We start from the raw sequence: 25438 nt of genomic DNA on the forward strand, positions 1-25438 counted from the left end.
AAATTACGAAAAAGACCTCAACCATTAGTGAATAGACACCTTTTCATAAAGGTGCATTGTTTGGAAAGGGTGCATGGTTTGGCCTCAACCATTTCGTCCACACCCCTTCATGGTCTATAAATAGGACCCTTTGGGTGTCCTATTCCTCACAGTTTGATATGCAAAAACGTCTCTCATCCTCTCTTCTATCCAAAATCAAAATCATTTCATTTATTTTGATTTTCTTTCATTTCATCTGTGGAGTACATAAGCCTACATTTGGTTCGTTGTACTTGTGTTTTGGAGTGCTACAAACACAAGTGTAGCCGTTGTATCTTGGGAGTCGATTGCCGAAATCCGTAGGCACCGTTGCGGGGCAAATTCGGCTTAAGGACAAAGAGTCCAACTCTTACATCGGCTTTGTCACCATCATTATACTTATTTCGGCGTCACTATTCACAAAATTCTTCCAACATTGTTCACTATGAGGATAACATAGGTTATACTACAGTAAACAAAATTGGTCTAAAAAAAGGAACAAGACAATAAGAGAGACTTGAATGAGAGAGAAAGAGGGATTCTCCAAAATCTAGAAAATTAATTAATTATAACTAGTTAATCAATTTGTTGTTTCTTTTAGGGTTGATTGCACATGGTATGGGAAGGATTCCTTTATGTTTATGCTTTTGATGACTTGTTTATTAATTATATGGTTTGATTAATTCAACTAAACTTTTAATCAAAGTTTAATTAGAGTAATGGATGTCTGTTTATCCCGACAAAACAAGCTCATGTTTCCCATCTTCCAGCTACTTGAATTTTTAGTCCGTTGTAGTGAATAACACTCGATCAGATTAATGAAGAAAAAAAGTCAAATCTTATTTACTGTGAATGCTACGTATGTTCTTGCTGGTGTGTTGGACTGTACACCATACAATCTTGTTCAGTCTGACTTGTGACATAATATATGATGAAGGGATAGTTTGGAAGGGTTGTGGGTTAGAGAATCTTTTATGCAACAATAATTACAATCACATATCTATCTTTATAGCTTTGTGCTGTCTTTTTAACTCCGTCGTCTCAAACAATGTAATAGGTTTCATTTATTGACTGTGTTGAACCAACAATTCATTAGTTCGTACCAAAAAAATTTTAGAATAAGAATGGAAGTGTTGATCAACAATGAGACCATATCGCTCTAAATGTAATCTCAAAAGAAATTATAGAAAACAAAAAGGAAAAGGGATACCTTAATATACATTTGAGAACATATACTCCCTTCTTCCCACGATGATAATCTTACTTTCATTTTCACACAGATTAAGAAAATATAATTTTTATTCCTTACATTTTTCTGTTGGAATAATTTCAAATATGGACTTCACATTTGATTATTTATTTTATGGGTTAGATGTATGACTCATAATTATATTTGTGATTGTGCCAAAATTTATTAAGTGATCGATTGGGCATTTTACACCTTACGGGCTATTTTAATATAATGTAATAATTTTAGGTATGTGAACCGGAAATAAACCATAATTAGAGTTTCAGTCGTAATGAGATGGCTCAATAGTTTCCTATATAAAGGCTAGGTCCCCTCTCCTCTCCATATATTGTTTTATTGGCTTGCCCTATTGACGGCTAATATTTTGTAAGGAGTAAGGAGGAAAAGTTCTGGCTGACATTACAACTATTATTCATATCGACAATAGTTTTCACATGTATGAATTCGTTTTATTAATTTATTGTATTGTGATTCTCGATTCTTAGCATGATTAAAATTAAATTTCAACATTTTCTTGATATACCCTACATTTATAATAATTTAAATAGGAGTAATTTATCATTTTTGATAACAAGGTACATTAAATAGGGATGTATTAGAAAATTAAAAAACCAACTATACTCTCAACAAAGAAATTGACATATGATTTGGGACAGACAAAAAGGAAAGTAAATTTATCTCTATGGTACTACAGGAAGCATACATTTTCCAAAATAAGAAGTCTTTACTACCAACAATATATTTCTAATTAATGACAAAAAAATTTAATGAATAGTTGACATTTTAAATATGTGTTCATGAACTCAATTTAGATTATGAGAAGACCCTTAATTAGGCTAAATTGGAGGTCGTCCAATGACAAACATGACATGGTCTCTTTATCCCGAGTCAATTTATTTGTCCCCATATGTGCACAAAATTTTTTGGCATTTGTTTTTCTTCTAATCCTAATTTTATTTAAATAATGCTATCTAGACTTTATCATACATAAAGATGAGGTATGGAAAAATTCCTTGATGATGCATGCTTTTGATGAGTTGTTTAATTAATTAATTTAGGCTTTTAATAAAAGTTGAATTAATGTAATGGGTGTCATGTTTATTCCGACAACTAGAGTTTCTGTTTCCCATCTTCCAGTTGCTGATATTCTTGTATTTTAAACAGCTAATCATCATTGCATTCTGAGTTTTCTAAACATATTATAGAGTTATTACAATATATTTGGAATGCTCAATTAATAATATTAGATTGGATAATAGAAAATCGCTCAATAAGACGCATAGGCATAACACTTATTAGGTAGAAAATCTCAAATAACTCTTGTTGTGTATGAACGATTTAGAGTGTAAAATGTAAAAATTCAATATTATAAGTTTTTATTCTTCAACTCTAAGCAATCTTGTCTAGTCTATTGTCAAAAACATGTCAATAGTTTTTGTTCTTGATTATATTTTATAAAGTATAATTATCTACATAAGTGTATACTTTAGATGTAGTATTATATTTAATTGAATAGGATTATGAATAAAAGTTTAATTTTTTTTTCTGTATTATTGTCTAATAATTGATGTTACCAAGCATGCAATAATTGTAATCCCATGTACAGTTGTTTTCAAGTAATTAGTACTAAAACAATGAAAAGCATAATTTAGAATTTAAGTACATTTTGATCATATTAATAATGGTAGTCTTCGATTATACGTGGCATTTTGAGGGATGATTTTTATTTTATGTCAACAACATGATCTTTTTGTCACGTTATTCGATTCAACACTATGCTCTTGTTTGATTTATATAAAAATTGGATTGTTAGTAGATTTTGATAAAAGTTGATCGAACGCGTGGTTGAAAAGTTATAGATTCTATGATTTTTATGATTAAAATTAGTTGTTCACTTTAACGTATGTTTTAATCAAATTTTTTAACTGAACCAAATAGGGCTATATATCCTTTCTCTAGCATTACATCAAAATATAAAAGACGTAAAACAAATTTATTTAAAATTACACATTGTTCTTTAAACTTGGATTAGTCTTATATATCTAGCAACACTTCTGTACTTCAATCAATGAGCTAAATGAATTTTTATTTTTATTTATTTATTTATTTATTATTATTTTTTGGGTGGGAAAAGGGAAGAAATGGGGAACTTTAGGAATGTGCCATCGCCTTTGTGAATTATCCAAATATTTCTCTTTTTCCTAATAAAATTCAAATCTTTTAGCAAACATTAACTATGGCAGGCACATAATTAAGAAGCGTTTAATATCATGTCCAATCATATTTTATTTCGCTTATACAATATATTGCATATCCCATATGTGCATGCTTAGAGTAGCACCCGTTTTATTATATCACCAACTATTAAAATAGTGTATACAAAATGTGTGCTTGAGTGTCTCTCATCATCAAACAATTTAAACCATGATCACTCTATTCAGTCAACTTCGTTTACATCGACACGCGAATAGTTTCCCACTTTTTTCTCCCCACTTTCTAGGTCCTTCCATCTATTTTATATTCTCTTACGATTTTGCAAATTCCAAAGTTGGGAATGATCGTGCATCATTAAGTTAAATTAATTGTTTTATCATTAAAATACAACAACCCTCAATTTATGCCATAATTTGAGCCACATTATAGGAAGGTAATCACTTTTTTAAAGTGTTCTAAGCTCAAATTTTGAGGTTAATGGCTAAGCTAAACAACCTTGCCTATGCCTACATTGATTAAAAATAGGATAGTGAAAAGCTCAAATGGGAAATCATTAGGGTGGGCATAGTAAGGGATTTGCTAGAAGTTTCGATAAAGTAGATGTTGATTAATATATGATGCGGAAAAATCCAAATAGATGGAGATGGGCTAGTATCTTTGCCATTGGAAGACGAGCTCCAGTTAATCACTTAGGTTAAATGTATAATTAAGTATAAATGACACCTATACGAATTATCAAGCAATATTCTTGCTTAAAAGCAAGAATATTCCTAAAGAAACCAAACCCCTAATCAATTCATAATTTTGTCAATAATTATTAAAATTAGTGATAGATGACATGGACGAATCAAAAGTTGGAAAGTGGCATGCCAAAGTTCTATGGACTTTTCTTTTCCTTATGTAAAATGTTTGGTGTCAATTTTTGTTTGTGTTCGCTTCCATAAGCTTTTTGCACATGTTGACCACCCACTTAATTTTATGTATATTTTCCTGTACTAAAACAATTCTTGAATACTATTGAGATGTCCTTGTTCGAAACGGAATGTGCAATGACATGTTTGATAAGAACTAGATAATAATAAATAATATTAAAGAAATTAAAATCTTGTTTCTAATCATGTTCGATCTTACCTATTAGTATTATGTACCAAATATTATGTAGTTTTATTCAATCAAACACATATAAATTTTCTTTGTGTTCTATCTAAATGATTGCAATATATGCTTTGAGATGGGAATATATTTTCTCTTGTTAAGGATATTATCCTTACATAGATGAACAGATATGTGTAAGAGATATTGCACGGCGATACTAATCAAATTTTATGCTCGTTTGTAGTAAGAGAAACAATGTAAAAATGCAAAATTCTTAAATTCCTTATATTTAGGGAGGAATGACATTTTAATATATGCTAAAAAGTAAAAACTATTCATTTGCTAGAAAATTCGACTATATAAATCCCATTTTAATAGTTGTTTGGGCCTAGCTTTATTGGACAAATTCCTAACCCTTGTCTTGGACAAGTCCTTATCTCGTTTGGGCTGGTGAAGTAAAAAGATGGGAACAATGTGGTTAATATATACTATTTCAAAATTAAGAAATAAGTTTTAAATCTTCAAAATCAAGTCAAGATAAAATTTCTTTAATTAAATATATTGAGGTTATAATACCATACAATTTATGGTTACAATTATGTACTAGTCATATTTACTTAATATATCGATCACAAATTACAAATTTCAAAAGTCACAATTGATTATGGGTCACAAATTATTAAATTAATTGATCGTATATTATTTTTTGGTCACAAATCATAAATGTTGTATATCACAACTTATTTATTAATCACAAATTATCAAATTAATAGATCACGTGTTATTTTTTTTATTACAAATTATAAATTATATAGGTCACAACTTTTTTATGGTGAAGAATTATCTAAGTAATTGGTCACAATTTATTTTTCAATTATAGACTATCAAATTAATTGATTACAACTTAACAAATTATGAATCACGATTACAAATTTATTAACAATCTCACATTTTTATGTTACATATTATTAATTAGTCACAAAATATACATATTATCAATCACATATTATTTATTGGTGATAAATTAACCAGCTTATTGATCAAAATCACCTAAATAGTTGGTCACAAACACTATTTACCCCATCTCCACTCCTCGCCATTCCACCAACACTATTTGCAAACTTTAATTTAACAAAAAATTTAAATCTTACTATCATCTACCCAATTTAGATGCTGCACTTTCAAAGCAGCTTCCATCTCTCATTTCTCTGCCCTTCTAACTAAATCAACCACCTTCGCCACCAATTCATCTCCATATCCGCCACATTCAAATTACCAAAACACACTATCAATTCTAAACCACCCAAAACCATGATACAATGCCATTGTTGTCATTGGCATTATGAGCAGGGACAACGTTGCGTGTTAGCATTATACGTAGGGACACCGTCGCTATGCTCGATGGTCACAACTCCAAGCTGCGAAGCTTCTAAGCAATGTCGTGATCGCTGTTGTGACACCACTTAGTGTCAACGCCTCACGCAGCGATGTTCATCGATATTTTGGGGGGGGGGGGAGACATAGAGAGAGAGAGAGGATTTGAAAGTGAAATTGGGGTGGGCATGGATGGGGGTAGAGTATATATATTAATTTAATTTTATAATACTAATAATATTATTATAAAAGTAAATTATCACTCGATTTTGTATTAATAATTCTTAAACTTGATTTTTGAAGTTGGAACTTGAAAATCATGGGTGCATGTAATTTTTCACATAAAAGATGGTTCCACTTCATTATGCCACCCTCCTCCTTTTCTCCTGAAGATTCAAAAGAGGAGGGAAATCATATATACCATATTTTAAGAATACGATTTCAAAATTATCAAATTTGTATAATTCTTTCAAAGATGAGATCATAAAATTTTTTAACCAAAAACTATATATATTTGGATTTATATGAAATTATTGTGACTTAAATTAGGGGTAAAGATTAATTGAGGATATTATCTTTCATCTTATCACTTCTCCAAAAAACAAGTCATAATTCTCAAATAAATATTCTCTCACAAAAATAAAAAAAATTAACTCCAAAATTTGACCACAAATTTCAACAACCCAATTTCTTTTTCGTTTTGCAGTGTCATCATCATATTCTCATTGATTAAGCAGAGATCTGTAGGTTCATTTTTGGACAATTGTTTCCGGTCACAATTCTTTGAAGTTTCTTTATAGATATTCCCATGTCATTTAACAAAATTTTCTCACTATTTTCACTTTAAATAATTTGCAAGCACCAAAAATAAAGTTTGGGGATCTAAAAATGAAGAAAACTTGACTGGAGATTCAGGTGCCCCAAGGAGTATAGATTGAGGACCTCTAGTGCAAATATTCCGATTTTTAATATCTGCGATATTGAGTTAGATCCTCGACTTCAAGAAGCCTCTTAATGATATTTTGGTGGCTACAATTATAAATGCCAGTTTTACCTAAATAAACATACTCGTATCAATGCACAGTAAATAATAGTTGACACTCCTTCAAAACCTCTAAATTGTCCAATTGATTTATTTAAAGAAGTAAATGTCTATGTCTCAATATATGGTTAGAATTCGAAAAACTAATTCATCTATGAGAATATCCAAGAAATTTTATTTATAAAGAGAATCTCATGTATAATAGAGAGTATTTTTAAATTTAGAAAGTAATTATTTATTTATTTATAATATCTATATATATAAATGATAAAAATAAAGTATTGAACTATGTCACTTATTAAGTGGAAATTTTGTAAAGTAAGAAAATATGATTTCTTTAGACTTATTTTTAAGTATTTACTTCTTAAAAATATAAAAAATATTTTGTATTAGAGTCAGTAGATGCTCTAAATATATTTGACTGTTTTTAAAAGCAGTTCTTAAATTATAATTAAGTAGGTTTTAATGAGAAATATTTTCTTATTCCGAAGGACCCATAATCCCCTCTAATCAAACTAGGGATGGCGACATAGCAATGCCAAGAATTTTCTAAAGGTGAGATATCTCTATTTTTCACGCTCGCTTATTTATTTATTTATTTTTAAACATAACTTTAAACAAAAAATGAAAAAAATAAGTGCAAGGATCATATTCTTGATCTCGACTTTGAGAATGAGACATTTTACAAACATTATATCAAATTCCACTAAACTAAAAATATGAGGAAATTGTAGAGAATGTCAATTTTTCTCAAGATATTTACAAAAAAGTCACTTTTTTTAAACATTGCAAGAATGTCAATTTAAGACATATTTACTCCTAAAGATAATTTCAAATTCCATGCATGTCCTAATTAAATGAGATTTGACCCAATGGAAAAAAATTGTACAAAAATCTTGTCAATGTCAAAAATGAAAAGTTGGAAAAAAAAGAGATGAATCTTATTTCTTTCATTCAAACAACCCTAACTCTCTCTCATTTCCCTCATTACGGGCTTCGATCCAAAAGAGAAAAATCTTGTTTTTTTTACTCAACTTTTGTAATATTTTCATCTATAAAGGGTTTATGAGATGCAAAAAAAATGGAGCTTTTTGCTGGGTTTAAAATAAGAGTTGCGGCTTGAATTAGAAAGAGGTAAAAATCCTTTTAATATCCTGTAATTTTTTTTGGACGTTTTGAATAATTTTTGGCTATGTTATGGTTGGAAATGTTTTTCCCCTACTTTTTGCAATTTCATACCATAAATTTTAATTTTTTCTTTTGTACATATCTGCTATTAGTGATGCATATATGCACATGTTACACGTGCCAACACTAATGTCGAGGGAAAAAATTATCTAGGATTCCAGTTTAATATTTATCCTCTTCTTTTACTTTCAAAGTTCAGATTCAAGTATCTTGGATGTTTCAATGTTGGGTGAAAATCTGGATTGACACTTGACATATCTTTCGTTTCAATGTTTTTGGTATTTGTGTGATGTGAAAATAACATTGCTATCACTTGAAATTCATTTGTTGTGAGCGTTACTCGTATTTGGGTTTAACTCTTGCTAGACAATTGACAAACATACATGTGGTTTTAATGTTTTGTTATGCTCGAATATGGAGTGAAATAATTTTCAATAATTCATATTTTTTTAGAGGTGAAAAGTAGATTTCCCAATAGTTCATTTGTCAACAGTTCGCTAATGTAGAGAAATGTCATCGCACTTAACTGTCGTTCCCGACAGTTAGCCTCAGTAATTCTCGACAGATGAAATAGTCGACAAATGAACTGTCGAGAACGACAGTTCAGTCCTTCCCTCCGCTCAGTTCCACAAGTCAAACTTCGGTTCATTCTAACATTGCACGAGTGTTTTGCATGAACATATATGAAATGCTATGATCTCATGATTTTTTGATTGATTTGTACGTATGTGGTTAGATTTTTTCCATCCGAACGTCTTACATGTGACTGATTTGTCCATATGTGGTTATATTTTTGTACTTTACGTTTTTATTTGTATAACGATGCCATCACCGTCACGATTCATTCTTCATAATTTTCAAATCACATGCAATTCACATATATTTTTGTGGAAGTTGCTTGTTTGAAAAATATGGATGAATTCAGATTATGATAGATTGCATGAATTAATTGAGTTATATTATGTACTATGATTGGATTGTTTTTGCACACAAGGTGAACGTTATTGCATTTCTTCACATTGTTTTCTACATGCTTTATCTCAGAATACTAATTTTACCAATGTATGATGACATATGAGTAGATTCATACTCATGACCTGAATGATCCTCAAAGTGTTGGTGCACACATTCTTGTTATAATTGGAGGTGGAATCAATCGATTTCGTTGTCAAAGAAAGAGCTACCTTCACAACGGTCTTCTTCTGATGACTGTGGCAACTGTACAGAAGAACATTTTGTTTTCTATTTATTTATATAATTTTGCATTTGTTAGTTCTATTTATGTGATATTGACAGAGGAAACTGTTTCTGTTTCATACAGAAAATGTTTATAGTAAGGAATAATAGATAGTAAAGAATAATATATTGTTTTTTAAATAGGGTCATGGAGCTACTCCATAGCACAAAACAATGGTCACATCATGTTCGATACTTGAGCAAGGTTATGTACATAAAAATGGTTTTTGGTGCATTTTATAACTTTCTTGCTTTCAGAACTCATTTAATTTATCGTTTAAAATTGGTATCCAATTGAAAATAAGCATGATTGAAATGACTATTATGATTTGTTTCAATCGAAAATGTTCGTGAATCATGGTAATATCACTAGGCATCATTTCTTGCAAAACATAATGAGCACTTCTTTGTTTGCATTAAAATATTGTGCGTACCATGTTTCAATCAAGATGAAATGGTACACATGATTTAATGTACACAATTTTCATAAATGATAGACCAAGTGTGGGTGATACAAGCACACTTAGACTTTAAAAGCATCACACTAATTATCTTTCAAATTCAATTTAAGATGTGATGAAAATAAGTCTTCATTGTCGAGTATTTCGGTCGGAGGTATATTCAAGTTAAAGACCTTAAACTTCAATTTAATTTGAGTGCGAGGATCAAGAATATCAAGTTTGTCCTTCAACATTAACAAAAGTCCGATTACAGTATTACTTGTCGGAACCAGAATATAGGTGGTTTTGTCCCCTCTCCACTTCTATTCGTCATTCGTATGAACAAACTTTCCTCCATGCACATGATGAATCTTGTGAAAGGTCAAATCAAGATTTTCCATTATTTTAAGTGTTCAATTTGACTGTAAAACTATATACCTCAAGAGTTTGTAAATGCCGGGTTCGACATTTCAAATGTCTAACCCTACGATTTATAAATGTCAAATTCGACAGTTAAACCGTTGAAAATGTCGAGAAGTAGATGACAGTGGGTGGAACAGATTCTTCAACACAACACATAAAGCGTGATAATTAGTATTGAGCTAGATGAAAAAAGTCAGATTGGCCTTGTCATTGAAGAAACATTTAATGAAAACATTATCTGATTTAAATGGAAGAAAGTACTCAAAACCTTAATGGTGATAATCACATTTGTGAAGGATTAAAAAAAAAAAAAAAAAAAGAAATCAATGAATAATAGTTTCAAAATTTTTAAATAAACATGTCAAAATTGTATTTAATATTTACAAAACAATAAATTGTAGAAGTAAAATATAAATATTTTTTAATAGCTAACCTCTCAAAATGGATTATGAATGCAAGAGAAAAATCTTCTTGATCAATGAAAATGAAGATGAGAAAAATTAGGGTTTGTAAGGGAAGAAGAAGATATATTTGTTTATGTTTCATTTTTAATTTCTTTTACTCTTTTTTATTAACACAAATTCATATTAATCAATATGATACACATTTATCTATATTTTTTATATATAAAATAAATCATCACATCAACATAATCAACTCCTTCAAATCAAGCATTAAATGCTAATGAAAATGTGTCATTAAGGGTAATTTGGACATTTCACACAAAAAAGTGATATTTTTGTTCACATAAAGTGAAAATAACAACTTTTGGGAATCTTGTTAATTTTGTGACATTTTTGAAAATCTCCCCTAAAAATATTTTCAAGTGTAAATCACACTAAATGTCAAATTTTGGATTTGCATTTTCATAAATGTCACCTTTTGAGAGTCCTTGCAAAATTGTCAAATTTGGACATTTTTGGACATTTTTGGCTATCTAAATAATTTCAATACCTTGTATGTCCAGCATTAAATGAGACATGACTTGATGAAATATTGTACAAAAATTGTGTCAAGTACCAAATAACTCAACAAAAAAATAAGGAGGTGAAATGCCCAATCCTACATTTAACTGCTGTAGCTGAACCCGTTGGAGATCTCCCCACCGTTCTTGTCGGAAGACGATGGAGCTTTTGGCGGCCCAGGCGGCGGTGATGATGTTTCTGTTAAGTAGTCTCATCCTCTCCGCCGTGAAATCCGCCGAAGACTTTGACGACGCCTCAATCCTCCAACGAAAGTAACCTGTAGCTGGGCTTTGCGCTCAACTTATCAAACCTTCTGGTTTCCCTTGCTCAGAACACAAAGTAACCTCTGTCTATGTATTAAAATTTACATTGCCGGGATCGTTGCTATTTATGTTATTGGTTTTTCTAAATCATATTTTGGTTAGTAAGAAGAATAGGTCATAATGCTGATGATCGTTTTCATGTTTTCATATTTATTTAAGGGGTGGCTTGTTGACAACATCAATCTTAAAAATCTAACCGAATTTTGAGCTTTGCGAGATTCTATCTTAAAAATCAATGTTAACTAGGATTAGCCCAAACTGTGCATTGATAATTGTTTTTATATTTAAAGCGATATTGCACATAACCATGATAATTAGGAGTTTAGAACTTAATGAGTGCCAAGAAGTGTTTTTGCTAGCAAAATGATCGTATAGCATTGGCTGTGGGAATTATATGATGAAGATAGTTTTTAATCACAAATAGATATCTACAATTCTTGTAATATTGATTTGCATTACATGATCATTAGACTGAACGATTTTATTTTTAAGCTATTTTTTTCATTTGTATGGCTAAATGATACTATTAACATAAGTGAGGTGTGTGATCAATTGTTATAGACACAAACAAAAGATGGATTCGTACAGGGACTTCAGCGTGTGTCATCTAGCTCTGGAAATCTCAGAAGACAAAGGGGTCCTCCAGTTCTGCTTATTCGTGGACTTTTTATGGTAATTCTTTTCAGTTGTTCTTTTTATTATATGGATATAACAAACTTTGAGGCCAAAAAAGAAGTCTCCTCTATATTTACTACTTTTTGTTGGCTTTGAAACGTTTCATTCATCTCATGCCTATCTTTATTATGTATTTGAACTTAATAATGCAATGTTCTTGATAAAGGGGAAGGTTTGTTTAACGTGAACTTAGCATTCCATCATGCAAATTGAAGCCATTTTTTAGCTTGATGTTCTTGAGTTCTGTCCTAATTTTGTTTTGACATTGGAATTCTGCTCTGTGCAAGTATAGCCGTATTTCTTATTTTTTACCAACACTGGGGAGTGCATGCATACAAATGCTTGCTTTTTGTGTAATTAGTTCTTAGTTCATGCTAGTCATGCATTGTCATTTTCTTTTCTTTGTAAAGTGAAAACTAGCGGTTTTCCATTTTATGGTTCTTCTACTTTGATCATATTAATGAAATTGTGTTTGCAGTTCAGTGAACATTATGTCTGACCCTTTTCCATTTACCAATTGCCTAATCCATGATTTAACAGGCAGGTGATGCATGGTTCTTGGATAACCCAAATCAGTCCTTGGGGTTTATCCTTGCAAATCGTGGTTTTGATGTCTGGGTTGGTAATGTGAGTGGGACACGCTGGTGTCATGGCCATGTATCTTTATTAGAGAAAAATAGGGTACTACTCCTTATGCTTTGAATACCTTTTTGAATAAGAATTCTTACCATTTTAAATATAATCAGAAGATGGTTCCAACGAACAAAAAAGAAAGACTTTTATGTTTAAAGGATCATTATTCATGGTACTTGCACAAATCTTTAGCCAGCCTTGGCTACTATAAGTTTCAGTTTAAGTAAACTCTCATATGATGATTCGTCGATATCCACAATATGCATTCTTTTCACAGTGATTGCTAAGTTATTTTTCAAATGAGAACATGAAAAACTCGTAGATGGGTTCAGTTTATATGGACATTTATCAACAAACGGCATTGTTAAACTCAAATCTGAGCCAGAGCATGTGCAGCAATAGCAGTTGATGAATTTGTTGCCTCTCAAACTTGCCGTGATAAAATGGTACTCATGATTTAAGATTCATATTCTGATGACGAAAGTAGGGGAGAAGATTCAAATGTCGACGACAAATGAAGTGGACAGCGGTGGTCAGCGGCATGGCGGTGCCGGTGCTTCTTCGTGTTTTTTTTCAAGATCATGACAACATTATTTTAGCCACCGAGACCGTTCAATATTTGGTAAGCTTTAAGGAATTAGTTGGGGAATTCTAGAATGTTAATTTTGTGGATTTTATCAGCTTCTTTTGCTGGATTTGAATCAATCTTTGGTCAATTTAGTGTCTGAAAGATAGGATTGCTTATATTTGTTTTCTTTAATTTCAAACGGCAAAAGTAATGTGGCGAAATGGAAATATGGTAAATATGTATAGTTAAAAATATTCACTGGAGTCTCAATCTTCTGGCCAAGAATATAGCTCAAAAAGATTCACTGGGATCTCAATCTTGTAGCCAACAATCTTACTGTAAATGAGATATGGGTTGATGCATTTTTAAATCTACTTCACATCTTAATTAACATCTCTTAATCATAATGCTGCTTATCTTTATTATGTTAACAACCACTTGGATGAACAACAAGCACTGTGGCAATATTATTTTGATGTTATATTATGGTATCACTGGCTCAACCATGATAGAAAGGGCCTCATCAACTGGAACTCGACAATTGTAATTGTAAGTAGTCAAGGCTTCATTTGAATGTGTTATCATGTTCTTCTTTCTATATAATATTAGAATGAGTAGAAACTTGAAAATAGTTTGCATAAAGAAGTCATCAAATCGTTTATTTATTTCTTAAATAGTACAGTTTTTTATTTTATTTTATTTTATTTTATGGAGCTATGCTTCAATGGATTCTATGCACCTCGGGAACGATAACACATAGCTTCACTGTGAAGGAAGTGATTATATTGAATGTGGGGTCTTGAAGAAGTTCAAAGACAAGATGTTTGAGTTCCAGGTAAATTGGATACACGATATAATGGAAAGGTTTCAATTTCTTCTTTCCATTTCTCAATATCTCTTAATAATATTTTTCTATTGGGTTTAAGACAAAATATCCATCAGGAGTATCGTGAAGTTGTCAAGAGGTGTGTCTTCACAGGTTTTAACCCTTATTATATGAAATGAACCTGTGCAACTCTGTGTAATAGCTTCCTTTCTCTCTATTCAATTAACAATTTCTTTTTTCATGAACCTCAGTAACTGGAAGTCAAGTTAATGAAGAGGTAAAACCTACAACCACATTTTTATTTCTAATAATTTAGAATGTCGTAGACAGGTCTCTCATTGCTCAAATGTTTTGCCTCAGACAATTGATAGATTGTTCGGAACTGGGGATAGTGAACAAATTCTTATGACATTGTTGGTATGTGTTAATTCATGAAATGCCTATCACGAAGATTAACTGAAATTTGTACTAGTTTCTTCATTTTCTTGAGTTGGATGGACATGAACATATTGTCATATTGTTGTATGAGTGTATGTACGATTTTGGATATATTATACTACATTGCATGATTGATTGTGTTCCTATTTTGGCATCACATTTATAGTATGAAATGTAGCTGTCCATGTCGATAATTGCGAACCCTTATTTTCGAATTACACAAACTTCCGAGTTCTTCTCAAATATGGAATTTTGTAGAACAATAGGTTGATTGGGAATGAAGTTTGTTCTTACCCTTCTTTGGTTTTGTAAACTTTGTTTATTTTGTAAAACAATACTTTGATTGGTGGTTGACTGTGGGTTGAAGTCTGTTTTATTCATTCTAGAACCTGATTACCAAATATTATCAGAATACGTGTGTATAGTGGAACTTTATTGGATGCCATTGGTATTGTTATTACGATATGTATAACCTGACCGTTGTCTTGAAATTTACTCTGATACGTAACCAGATGAGGATGACACTCTCTTCCATTTTTAAATGGGTTAGACACATTAGGCGAATAACCGTTTCAACGAGGTTTGAACCTAGGCTTCTTATGGCATATATGTCGACAAATAACACAATCTCAAGTATATGTCGAGATTAACTGTCGGTATCGACAAATGAACTGTCCATACCGACAGTTGATGTCAGTTTTTCTTGACAGTTTACCTTACTATAGGCATGAGTTCGATTCATTACGTGTTACACTTCTATGTTTCATCATGATTTAATCTGTGTTTTTCTCGCTGTACTTTGTAGGAGAAATGAAGTTTGAATTCCTCATTCTAGAAAATGCCCGATTGTGGGCTCACATTTCACAACGGAGCAACTTGAAGTATGTGAAGACGGTCATGGAGACCTTCGACAATTGACAGTGTGAGGACTTTCGAAACTCCTGCCTCGACTTCCTAGTCGAGGTGTCTGAAATACAGTTCTCTGCACAGTTCATCCAACAGTTGGTATTCAAATATATGATTTAAGAGTCACATGTTGGTAATGTAGAGCTCCATTACGACCCAGTGAATGAAACACTGCATGAGATGTATGTGGCTATGGAGGATTCGTGACTGATTACGAGAAACACTTGTGGACATTAGGGAAAAAAGTGCAAAAATGTCCTTGCAAAATTCGTGATACATGGTTTGTGCATTTTATCCATTGGCTTTGTATTTTTACCCTGTTGGGGCTAATTTATGGCATAATATGGAACAGTCGTTGCAGGAACATGAGCTCCTTCAGATGAGGCGTGCTGGCATGCCATGTATGCAAGGTAGCCTGAAGCACGACATTGCACTGTCGAGGGAGAAAATGAACAGTTACAAAGCGTGCCGCGTCAGGACTACGGGCCCATATTGTTTCTTGGAAAGTGGGATACTATCGTTCAACCTTTTGGCTCAAGTCCATTATTAGAGGCCTGGCCGTTGGATAGTAGTTGAAGAAATTGTACCTTTGCATCTGCCAAAGATGTTGCCAATATTATCTATGTGCTAGAAGTTGGTCTACTGTTTCTTAGTTGAATGTTGTAATGCGATAATTGAATATCAGTAGTGTGGGATTAGTGCATAGCGAATGCATGGATTTTGCAAAAAATAAATGGTTATGTACACTATAATTTGTTTTGTAATGAAGGTACAAACATGTTGTGTTGGAGTTCATAGTTTACTTGGAACATATTTTCTTCTTTTCGGATCAATTACAAAGTCGTTTGTCAATGATGATTGGGTTAAGATGACGAGCCATTAAAATTTTTCCATTTTAGAAAATCATGCTACAATTAATTCACAAAGACGTTAATGTGACTTTTTTTTTTATTAGGTTAAGATGATGAGCCATTTTTATAATTATGCTAAAGCCATGACAACCATTTTACAACTAATTCACAAATTGCATAATGTGAGTTGTAGGAAACTTGAATCCATTGTTCACATGATTTAAGGGTCACAATATCCTAGTAATTATGGGAAAATAGGGGATATGGTTATTTTATTGAACTATCACACCAACTAAATTTAGATGAGGACTTGGTGGTTGGATAGTAAATGAACATAATTGGTTCCTCTCTTCAAGTTGATTATAAATAGCATGTTGTCACTGTCAGTTATAAATAAAACACTTGTGAGCATTGAGAAACTTTCAAGTTCTCACATACACAAACCGTTTCATCAATTGCATTGCGTCGATATAATGAGTTCGTCCACGGGAAGCAACGAAATGTTCATGCTGATTGAGCCTTTGCCACTTCTCGATTCATCCTCGTTATTTTCAATTTATATTTCGTTGGACGGTTAGGAAGTTAACCCTCATATTGGTAGGAGAGTCGTTTCCACTGTTTCTTTTCCCAACCTGGATGAAGTTGCGACTGAAGGGGTATAGTCTCTGAATGGTGTGCTCGATGTGATGTTGGAGGTCATGGTTCGGTAAGAAGTTGAATTCAACAACAACGACTGGTCGGCGTACATCCCACAAAATGAGGTAATTGTCATCTCATCAGATAAGTTAGATGAAGAGAGCAGGGGGAGAAGGTTCAGCTGTTGATAACGAATGAACTAGATAGCGATGAAATGTAGTGTAATAAATTTTGTATAGTCTTTTGTTTTGTAGGGATGAATTTGGTAATGTTTTTATCAAAAAATCAGCACGAGCATGTCCCTTATGCCTTTCCCGATGCAGTGTATTTTTGTACTCTAGTCCAAGTGTCGAAAATGACATAAACAATTTGTTGGGAATGACAAATGAACTGTCAGTTTGTAATGCAGTATGTCGTCTATGGCTACGTATTTTGCTTGTGAAGTTGAACATGTATTTGCCTGTCTGTGAATGATAATGGATTGTGATTATGACGATGTAAGGTGAAAACAATAATGTAAGTTGATAATATGTTGGAGAACACCGTAAGTTGAACGGATGTTACGACAGGTATTACGCTTCAGTCAAATATTCAATTTATAAGCATGAGAAGCAATAACGATAACGAAAAAGAGATTATTTTGCTAATTTTTCCTAAAAGTTCAATAACCACTCCAATTGTGAAAATATTAAAAGTATTTCAATCAATTTTCGTAATTGTCATCCTCCTTATGTTCTTCGTAGTAATACTATTTAATGTTAGTGGTATTTATCATTTATGCGTCACTTGAGTCCACTATTTACAATTTACAAACTACAATTTCGTTGTTGGGGATTAAAATTATTATTTTGAGCGGATTGTGATTGAAGGTTTTGAAGCAATAGGTCGAATTATTTTGAACAAGCATAGAGTTGGAGAGCCTTTTATACATTTTCGAAGAATCAGCAATTTAAATTTTTTGACACGTTCTGTACATTCCATATGTCTACATGTAGATCCACGTAGTACCAAAAATAGAAAGGGTGACAACAGTTTTTAGGTGTCAAAATCGACAATTAAATTGTCTATCATGCCAGTTACTAAATGTCAAGTTTGACAGTTAAAATGTCTAACCTGACGTTCGAATATACTGTTCGACAATTGAATTGCCATTATTTTCGAGAAAGCTTAAAAACATGTGTTTGATTGTTTGGAAGAAATTATTGAAAATATTAATGGTGATAATCAATTCTCAACTACATCACAATATCTTTCCACAAATAAGGAAGGAATAACTCAATGCTTCATTAAATATGAAATCCTTTACATTTTTTAGAGGATGTTGGTATTTTTTCCTTAAAAATATATCAAAAATAAAACACACCAATGAATAAGAGATTCAAAAAATTCAATTAAATATGACAGTATTGTATTAAACATTTAAAGTAGTAAATTATGACATGAAAAGATAATTTTTCTAGTAGCTCTTATTTGAGATTGATCAATAGCTTTCCCTTGTTAATGTTGGAATGAAGATGGTGAAGAAGAAAGTAATGTTTGTATTCATAGGTGTTTGTGAGTTTTTTTTTTCACCTCTTTTTTTTAACAATAAAAAATATTATACAATATAATATGAATATCTTAAATGTTTAAAATACATAAAACAAATCATCACATCACACCATTAATTGCATTCAAATTAAGTGTTTATTATTCCAAAAAAGGTGTCACAAGGGATAAAATGGACATTTCGTAGAAAAAGTGACATTTTTGGAAGAAATTGGTGTGCAAATGAATTTTTTTTTATACATTTTCAATTTTATTGACATTTATGTAAATTCCCCAATATTCAATTTCCTATATCCCATTCTTTAGGGAATCCACCTACCAACATATTTGACAAATGTTTTCAACTAGTAGTCTTGACCATTGATGAAAATTAATCCAATGGTTTACATAAATCATCATTTTAAAATCCTTGTAACCCCATCCAAACACACTAAACTTATTGCCAATTGCCAGTGGTGAGTGATATGGAAGTGACGACGTCGATATGTGGTTGTGGATGCAGCCAGTGAGATTCTTTGGTCGCTGGAGGTGAGAGGTTTCTGGTTGGGAAACTCACGCCATTGACTCAGGGCTAATGGGATGGATAGTAATATGGACCATGTGAGGGTATGGACATCCTTATGGATTCAAAATTATTTACTTCAAGCACAATCCTAGTAATATTAGATTAGAATTAGTGTGTTTGGTTTTGCGTATAAGGATATTAAAAGGATAATTTACACGAATCGTTATATTAATTTTTATCAATGGTCAAGACTAATTGTTTAAAAACCTTTGTCAAATCAATTATGCTACAGTGATATAATGATTGATAGTGACATTGATCCAATAATTGACATAATATCCCGTGACGTTCTATCATTAGATTGTGAAATTTATTTAATTTTTTTATCGATAAATGTGAATTGTTTTGATAAAAAATATGTACAAATGCACCGAGCATTTCTAGGCTTACGAATCCAAGTCAAGTAAATATACAACTACACCAAGCATTCTTGGGCAAAATAAAATATGGATAATCAAATACAACTAATACAAACTAAAGACCCATTGCCAAGGACTCACAATTAATCAAAACATTTGAATACAAAGAAAACATAATTTTGTATACGTGTATTTTGATTCGTCGAACAATACTATCAATAAGTGGTTTAACATAATAAAAAATCCTTCTATTTCTTGTCATCCAAATGTGGTAAACGGTCGTAGTAAGTGCAATCCGCTTAACTTTGCTATGTCAAGAAGTACCCCTACTTTCCTTTTTAATCCATTTCACAACACTGGAAAGTGTAGACATAAATCACCCAAGACCCACCCATCTGCGTAGGGTTGGGCAAAACCCGACTCAACCTGATCAACCCAAACCAACCCGATCGGTTTTGGTTGGTTTTTTAAGTTCAATTCTGTTGGGTTTCGTGTTATGATTTAAAACTCAACCCAACCCGATGAATTAAAAAAATTAAGATCTAAAATAAAAAAAAAACATAAATAAACACAATAGTAAAGATATGAGAAGTTATAATTTATAAACGTCCATTTTTTTTAATATAGATTGATTCCCATGAACACAATGTACAAATAAAATATTATTTGATAATAAAGCAAAAATTAAGAAGATGATGAAATGAATAAATCCCAAAAAAAATGTGTAAAAAAAAAATCATAAATTTTAAACTTATTTATACATCATTTTTCAAAAAGAATTCCTTGCATAGGTATTTAAAAAAAAAAAACAGAGATTTTCAAGTAATTTCAAACTTTAAAAATTTATCTAAATTTAAGAAAAATATAATCGGATCCAACTTTAATTAGGTCGAAGCCCAAACCGACCAACCCAATCCAAACTTGGGTTAGGTTTAAATCATTAATTGGGTTGGGTGGGTTGATTTTAAATAAAACCGACCATGTTGGGTTGGCTTTGGATTGGGGAAAAAATCGGCTCAACCCAACTCACGCCCACCCCTACATGTGCGAATAAAGAGGCTTTGTTTGTCAATTTTTATCCAACATTATTTTTTCTATAGTTCTCATTTTCAACCATACATTTTTTATTAAAATAATATTACATGTAAATAAAAAAAAATTTTCTTCTTTTTTAACCACACATTTCAATATCAATCACTATTTTATAATATATTATCTACAAATAATGGGGCACGAACACCCCCCCTTGAATTGTGAATTTTGCTACTTGTACACACGTTACTCACATGAAGGATGACGGAGGGATCCACAGTCCAATGAAAAAAAGCATGCCCCCCCCTTGTACGAGAAGTTTGCAGCAGCGCGATTGTTAAATTGTTTAAAGTACAATCACATTTCTCATCCCATCACAAAATGCCACAATGTCTTCAATCAAATAATCCAGCCAAATTCTTCTGCTAACGTGACATTTTCCATGACTTTGATACGCGAAATGCTCCACTACTTTAAAATCTATTACTAGGGGAGATGACGTTTGACAATTAAAAATTCTTGAAGAAAAACAAGAGCCACCACATTTTTTATTTTTTTTTCAAAAACCCGAAAATTGGCAATCCCATCCAACAAAATCTCACCAAGTAAGAATTTCCTTATCATGCATTCGTTGACTATTCCATATTAGAATTGAAATTTGCCCTGTCCCGTATTCCTTCGTGTCAATTGTCAGTACAAACGCATCACAACGTCTGAGGGGTGGTGAGCGGTGTTGTAGATCGGCCTCAGAGAAAAATTCTCACAATCTGTGTAATTTATAGTTAATTAATGATTGATTGACTTTGGCACTTCGCCTACGAACATCAAGATTTAGAGGGGCTGTTTATTTTGGATCTAAGAATCTTCTACCAAGAAATCCTGACAGAATGAAGTAAGATATTCGATTCTTCCCATGTCATCTTCTTTTGCTTTATGGGTTTTGCTTTTAATTTGTTTTTTGTTTTTGTTTTTTAATAGGCGAATTTGTTGTAAGTGTTCTTGTTTTTTCTTTCTTTCTTTTTATTTATGTTTATTGCAGTTGATTTGTGATTGGATAGTGGGAGATTAAATGTTTTATACTAGTTTGTTAAGTAGATTAAAGTTTTATACTACTTTATTAACTGTTATATTGGTATTTATGAGGCATTCAGTTAATTTTGCAAAACAACAGATATTAGCTGTTTGATAGTTAGATTCAAAAGATTGCTCGATTTTTAAGTAATCTTCTTTCGAGGAAAAATGGGAAGGAAACTAGTGATATGACATCCGGAATACTGATAGTTGAGTTGTGGATTGATCAACGTTTATTCTCTTATAGCGTGTTTGGTGGGGACTATTGTATGGGAAAGACGTCAAACTCGTTTATTGTACTTCCAATCTTGTGACACTGCGTACCCAATATGTGCTTTATGTTTTGTGAACAATTTTTTTGGTGTTTAGGTTTCAGAATCTATGTTTTTTTGATGAATCTACAGGTTCTAAGTTGGTTATTGCTTAATGGTGCTAGTTTTGTTCTGGATGTATTAGTGGATTCCCTCCACGTGTTTTTATTGTGGTACATCTATTTGAAACCAACAAAGTATGTTGTTAGCTTTAGTAAATTAAATTTCGACCTATGCTTTAATAGCGCAATCTTGTTCGAATTTTGAGACATGAAAATGTTACAATTTAGACTTTCTTTATAGCAGTTTTTGCGTCTGTGTAAAGCTTGAAACTAAGCTATCATTTACCTTCAAAACCTCAAATGCTTCTGCTTAAAAAAATTGAGTCATGTTTTACTAATCATAAAACATAGTAAACACATTTTAACCCTGAGGGGTAGCTCAATATCAGGCCTTGAGTTTGCTCCCCAATAGTCACTAGTTTGAGTTTCCTCAGACCATTGAAGTAAGTACCCGACTGTAAACTTCAGGATCTCGCGAGATTAGTTGAGGTGTACGTAAACTGGTTAGGACACTCACGATCATAAAGCACAAAGTTTACTCTACCTCCTATGCAATAACATGCTAGCAGACATTTCTGGTGTTATACTTCCTACTTTGGAGACTCACCCTTGTATCAATTTGAAATATGCAACTAACAAACTGATTTTATGCCCCTGTTTGGTTTAGTTAAAAATATGATTTTTAGTAGATTTTGATAAAAGTTGTTAAAATGTGTGGTTGAAAAGTTGTAGTTCCCATAAAGTGTGTGGTTGAAAATAAGTTCGAAGAAAAATGAATTTTTGAAAATGGGAGCCAAACAGGGGCTAATTGGATATTCACTATACTCTTTGATGAGTCGAGAAACTTAACATTTCTAAAAGTAAGAAAAAGTTTAATGTTCTATAAATGAAATAGTCAAGGTCACCCAATTTCGTAAACCTATTTGGTAGTAAGTATCGATTGTTTTTGCTGAAATGGTATGTATATCTTATTCAGTTTACCCAGTCTACTTTTTGTATCAAATTGAAATTGCAACTATCAACCAACTGATGAGTTTGCAGACTTCAAGTTGCTAATATAGGAAAGAGTTTGAAGATCACTAAACGAAATAGTTGAGGTTGATGACAAGGTCGCAGAGCGATTTAATATGACTGACTGATTTGTTTGCCTATCAGGATATTTATTTTACTTATTCCTTGTTATATGCTATCTATCTTTTGCCCTTATCATATTTTATATATAGAAGTTCCACATTCAACACTTTCAAGATTATAGATGCCAATGTCTATAATTGTAGTTTTCATTCCTATCGTAATTTGAGATGTTTACATTGTTTTCTCTGATATGAATTTAGAATATTGTTTTCTGATACGGGTTATATTCTCATATCACAGAACCAAAAAAATTTTAGGCATCTCTGTCTCTTTAATTATCATCAACTTGGCCGCTATAATGGAACGAGCTGATGAGAATCTCCTTCCGGCTGTTTACAAAGAAGTCAGTGAAGCTTTTTCTGCTGGGCCATCTGATCTTGGATATCTCACATTTGTACGGAACTTTGTACAGGGACTGGCATCACCTGTCGCAGGTATTTTAGCTATCAATTATGACCGCCCTACTGTACTTGCAATTGGCACCCTGTGCTGGGCCTTGTCGACTGCTGCAGTTGGTGCAAGCAAGTACTTTTTGCAAGTTGCATTTTGGAGAGCAATAAACGGCTTTGGACTGGCAATTGTGATACCCGCACTTCAGTCTTTCATAGCGGATAGCTATAAGGATGGTGTACGAGGTGCTGGATTTGGGTTTCTAAATCTTGTTGGTACAATTGGCGGCATAGGAGGTGGAGCTATTGCTACCATTATGGCCGGTAATGATTTCTGGGGTGTACCCGGATGGCGGTGTGCCTTCATCATGATGGCAACCTTGAGTTGTTTAATCGGGTTTCTCGTTTTTCAGTTTGTTGTCGACCCAAGAAGAATTAGCACTGATCATGATACGGGAAAGGTTTCTGATCGGTATGACTTTCTATTCGTTTACTTTATTAACATTATACATTCTCGTGCTGCATTGCAAATGAGAATTTTCGTGCTTCAGGGATAAGTTGATAGACAAAAGCAATACCAGTTCGGTAACAATTTGGTCAGAGTCGTGGGTAGCCATGAAATCTGTCATGAAAGTGCAAACATTTCAGTTCATTGTTTTACAAGGTCTTGTTGGTTCAATTCCATGGACAGCAATTGTGTTCTTCACCTTCTGGTTTGAACTAATCGGTAAGCTTTTCTTCCTTCATACGATTCTTGTGCTGATTTTTTTAGTTTATGATGAAATGAATTATTATAAATTTCAAATTTTATGCCTTTAGTCTTTCCAGTCTTAAATTTTTTTCTCTGTTACTTTCGAAACCTTTGATGATGGAGAGAAAGGAAGTGATCAGAACTTAGCCATTGATTTGTTGAAATGTGGAGCCTAATCACACTGTATACTTATCCCCTCGATCATGATTTGACATGTTATTTAGCGTTGTACTTTGCTTGCTAGTTCACTAGTTAACTAGTTGCATCTATAGGTTTTGATCACAACGGGACTGCAACCCTGGTCGGTCTCTTTGCTGCTGGAGGCGCTCTGGGATCTTTTCTCGGTGGCGTAATAGCAGATCGGTTATCCCAAATATACCCTCATTCGGGAAGGATAATGTGTGCACAGTTCAGCTCCTTTATGGGCATTCCGTTCTCATTGTTCCTTCTCCGAGTTATCCCCCAGAACGTGAGCAGCTATTATATATTTGCTGTCACACTATTCATAATGGGCCTTACCATCAGCTGGTGTGCTACCGCTACGAACGGCCCGATGTTCGCCGAGGTGGTCCCTGCGAACCATCGTACAATGATCTATGCATTCGATCGTGCTTTCGAGGTATCATTTTCCTCTTTCGCTGCACCAATTGTCGGAATTCTTTCAGAAAAGATATATGGCTACGATCCGAAGTCTGTCGATCCACTTTTGGGATCGACACGAGAGGCTTTTGCATTGTCAAGAGGGCTCCTTGCGATGATGGTGGTTCCGTTTGGTTTATGCTGCTTGTTTTACACGCCATTGTATTGGACTTTTAAGCAGGATCGCGAGAATGCTAGAATAGCCAGTGTAAAAGAAACCGAGATGTTGTAAAATTTTCGTTTGTTTTCCTACAGTTTTTTGGTCTGATAGCATTTTGATGTTTTGACATGGCCCAATTTTTGAAAATTGCAGCTTGTACAATGGAGTTGGTATTGTAATATAAACAGAGATGTTTTGACATTATAGTTATTGTTTAAAGAGAAAAAAATTAACATTAGTCAAGTATTAGAATTAATAGAATTAGCCTCCATTTGGCAAAAAATTTAGCCATAATCATTATTTGAAAATTCTTTTTC

General features: G+C 32.5%; 1 protein-coding gene and 1 long non-coding RNA gene across 10 annotated transcripts; both read left to right on the forward strand.

The window, feature by feature from the left end:
* Window positions 1–11317: 11317 nt before the first annotated feature.
* On the forward strand, window positions 11318–16398 carry LOC111377017. Of its 9 annotated transcripts, XR_002699618.1 has the most exons (9): window positions 11318–11583; window positions 12129–12239; window positions 12783–13992; window positions 14158–14278; window positions 14370–14408; window positions 14521–14546; window positions 14630–14686; window positions 15513–15893; window positions 15975–16398. It is a non-coding gene; the product is annotated as an uncharacterized LOC111377017 (long non-coding RNA). The 9 variants fall into 9 exon arrangements; XR_002699616.1 differs by having other exon boundaries at window positions 12783–14278; window positions 14370–14422; XR_002699613.1 differs by having other exon boundaries at window positions 12783–14546; window positions 15513–15629; window positions 15756–15893.
* Window positions 16399–21182: 4784 nt separating this feature from the next.
* Window positions 21183–25364, forward strand: LOC111377018 (uncharacterized MFS-type transporter YfnC-like). Its single transcript, XM_023000034.1, has 4 exons — window positions 21183–21496; window positions 23423–24043; window positions 24123–24298; window positions 24595–25364. The coding sequence occupies exons 1-4, from the start codon at window positions 21492–21494 to the stop codon at window positions 25191–25193; spliced, it is 1401 nt and encodes a 466-aa protein (XP_022855802.1). The 5' UTR covers window positions 21183–21491; the 3' UTR covers window positions 25194–25364.
* Window positions 25365–25438: the final 74 nt, after the last annotated feature.

The sequence above is a fragment of the Olea europaea genome, unplaced genomic scaffold (genome assembly GCF_002742605.1).
Source record: "Olea europaea var. sylvestris unplaced genomic scaffold, O_europaea_v1 scaffold1595, whole genome shotgun sequence".
Taxonomy (NCBI): Eukaryota; Viridiplantae; Streptophyta; class Magnoliopsida; order Lamiales; family Oleaceae; genus Olea; species Olea europaea.

Bases quoted from the DNA above. Each gene is read 5' to 3' on its own strand.
- LOC111377018 (XM_023000034.1), top strand. The intron at 24,044-24,122 runs GTATGACTTTCT...TTCGTGCTTCAG, and splicing joins ACGGGAAAGGTTTCTGATCG to GGATAAGTTGATAGACAAAA. The intron at 24,299-24,594 runs GTAAGCTTTTCT...TTGCATCTATAG, and splicing joins CTTCTGGTTTGAACTAATCG to GTTTTGATCACAACGGGACT.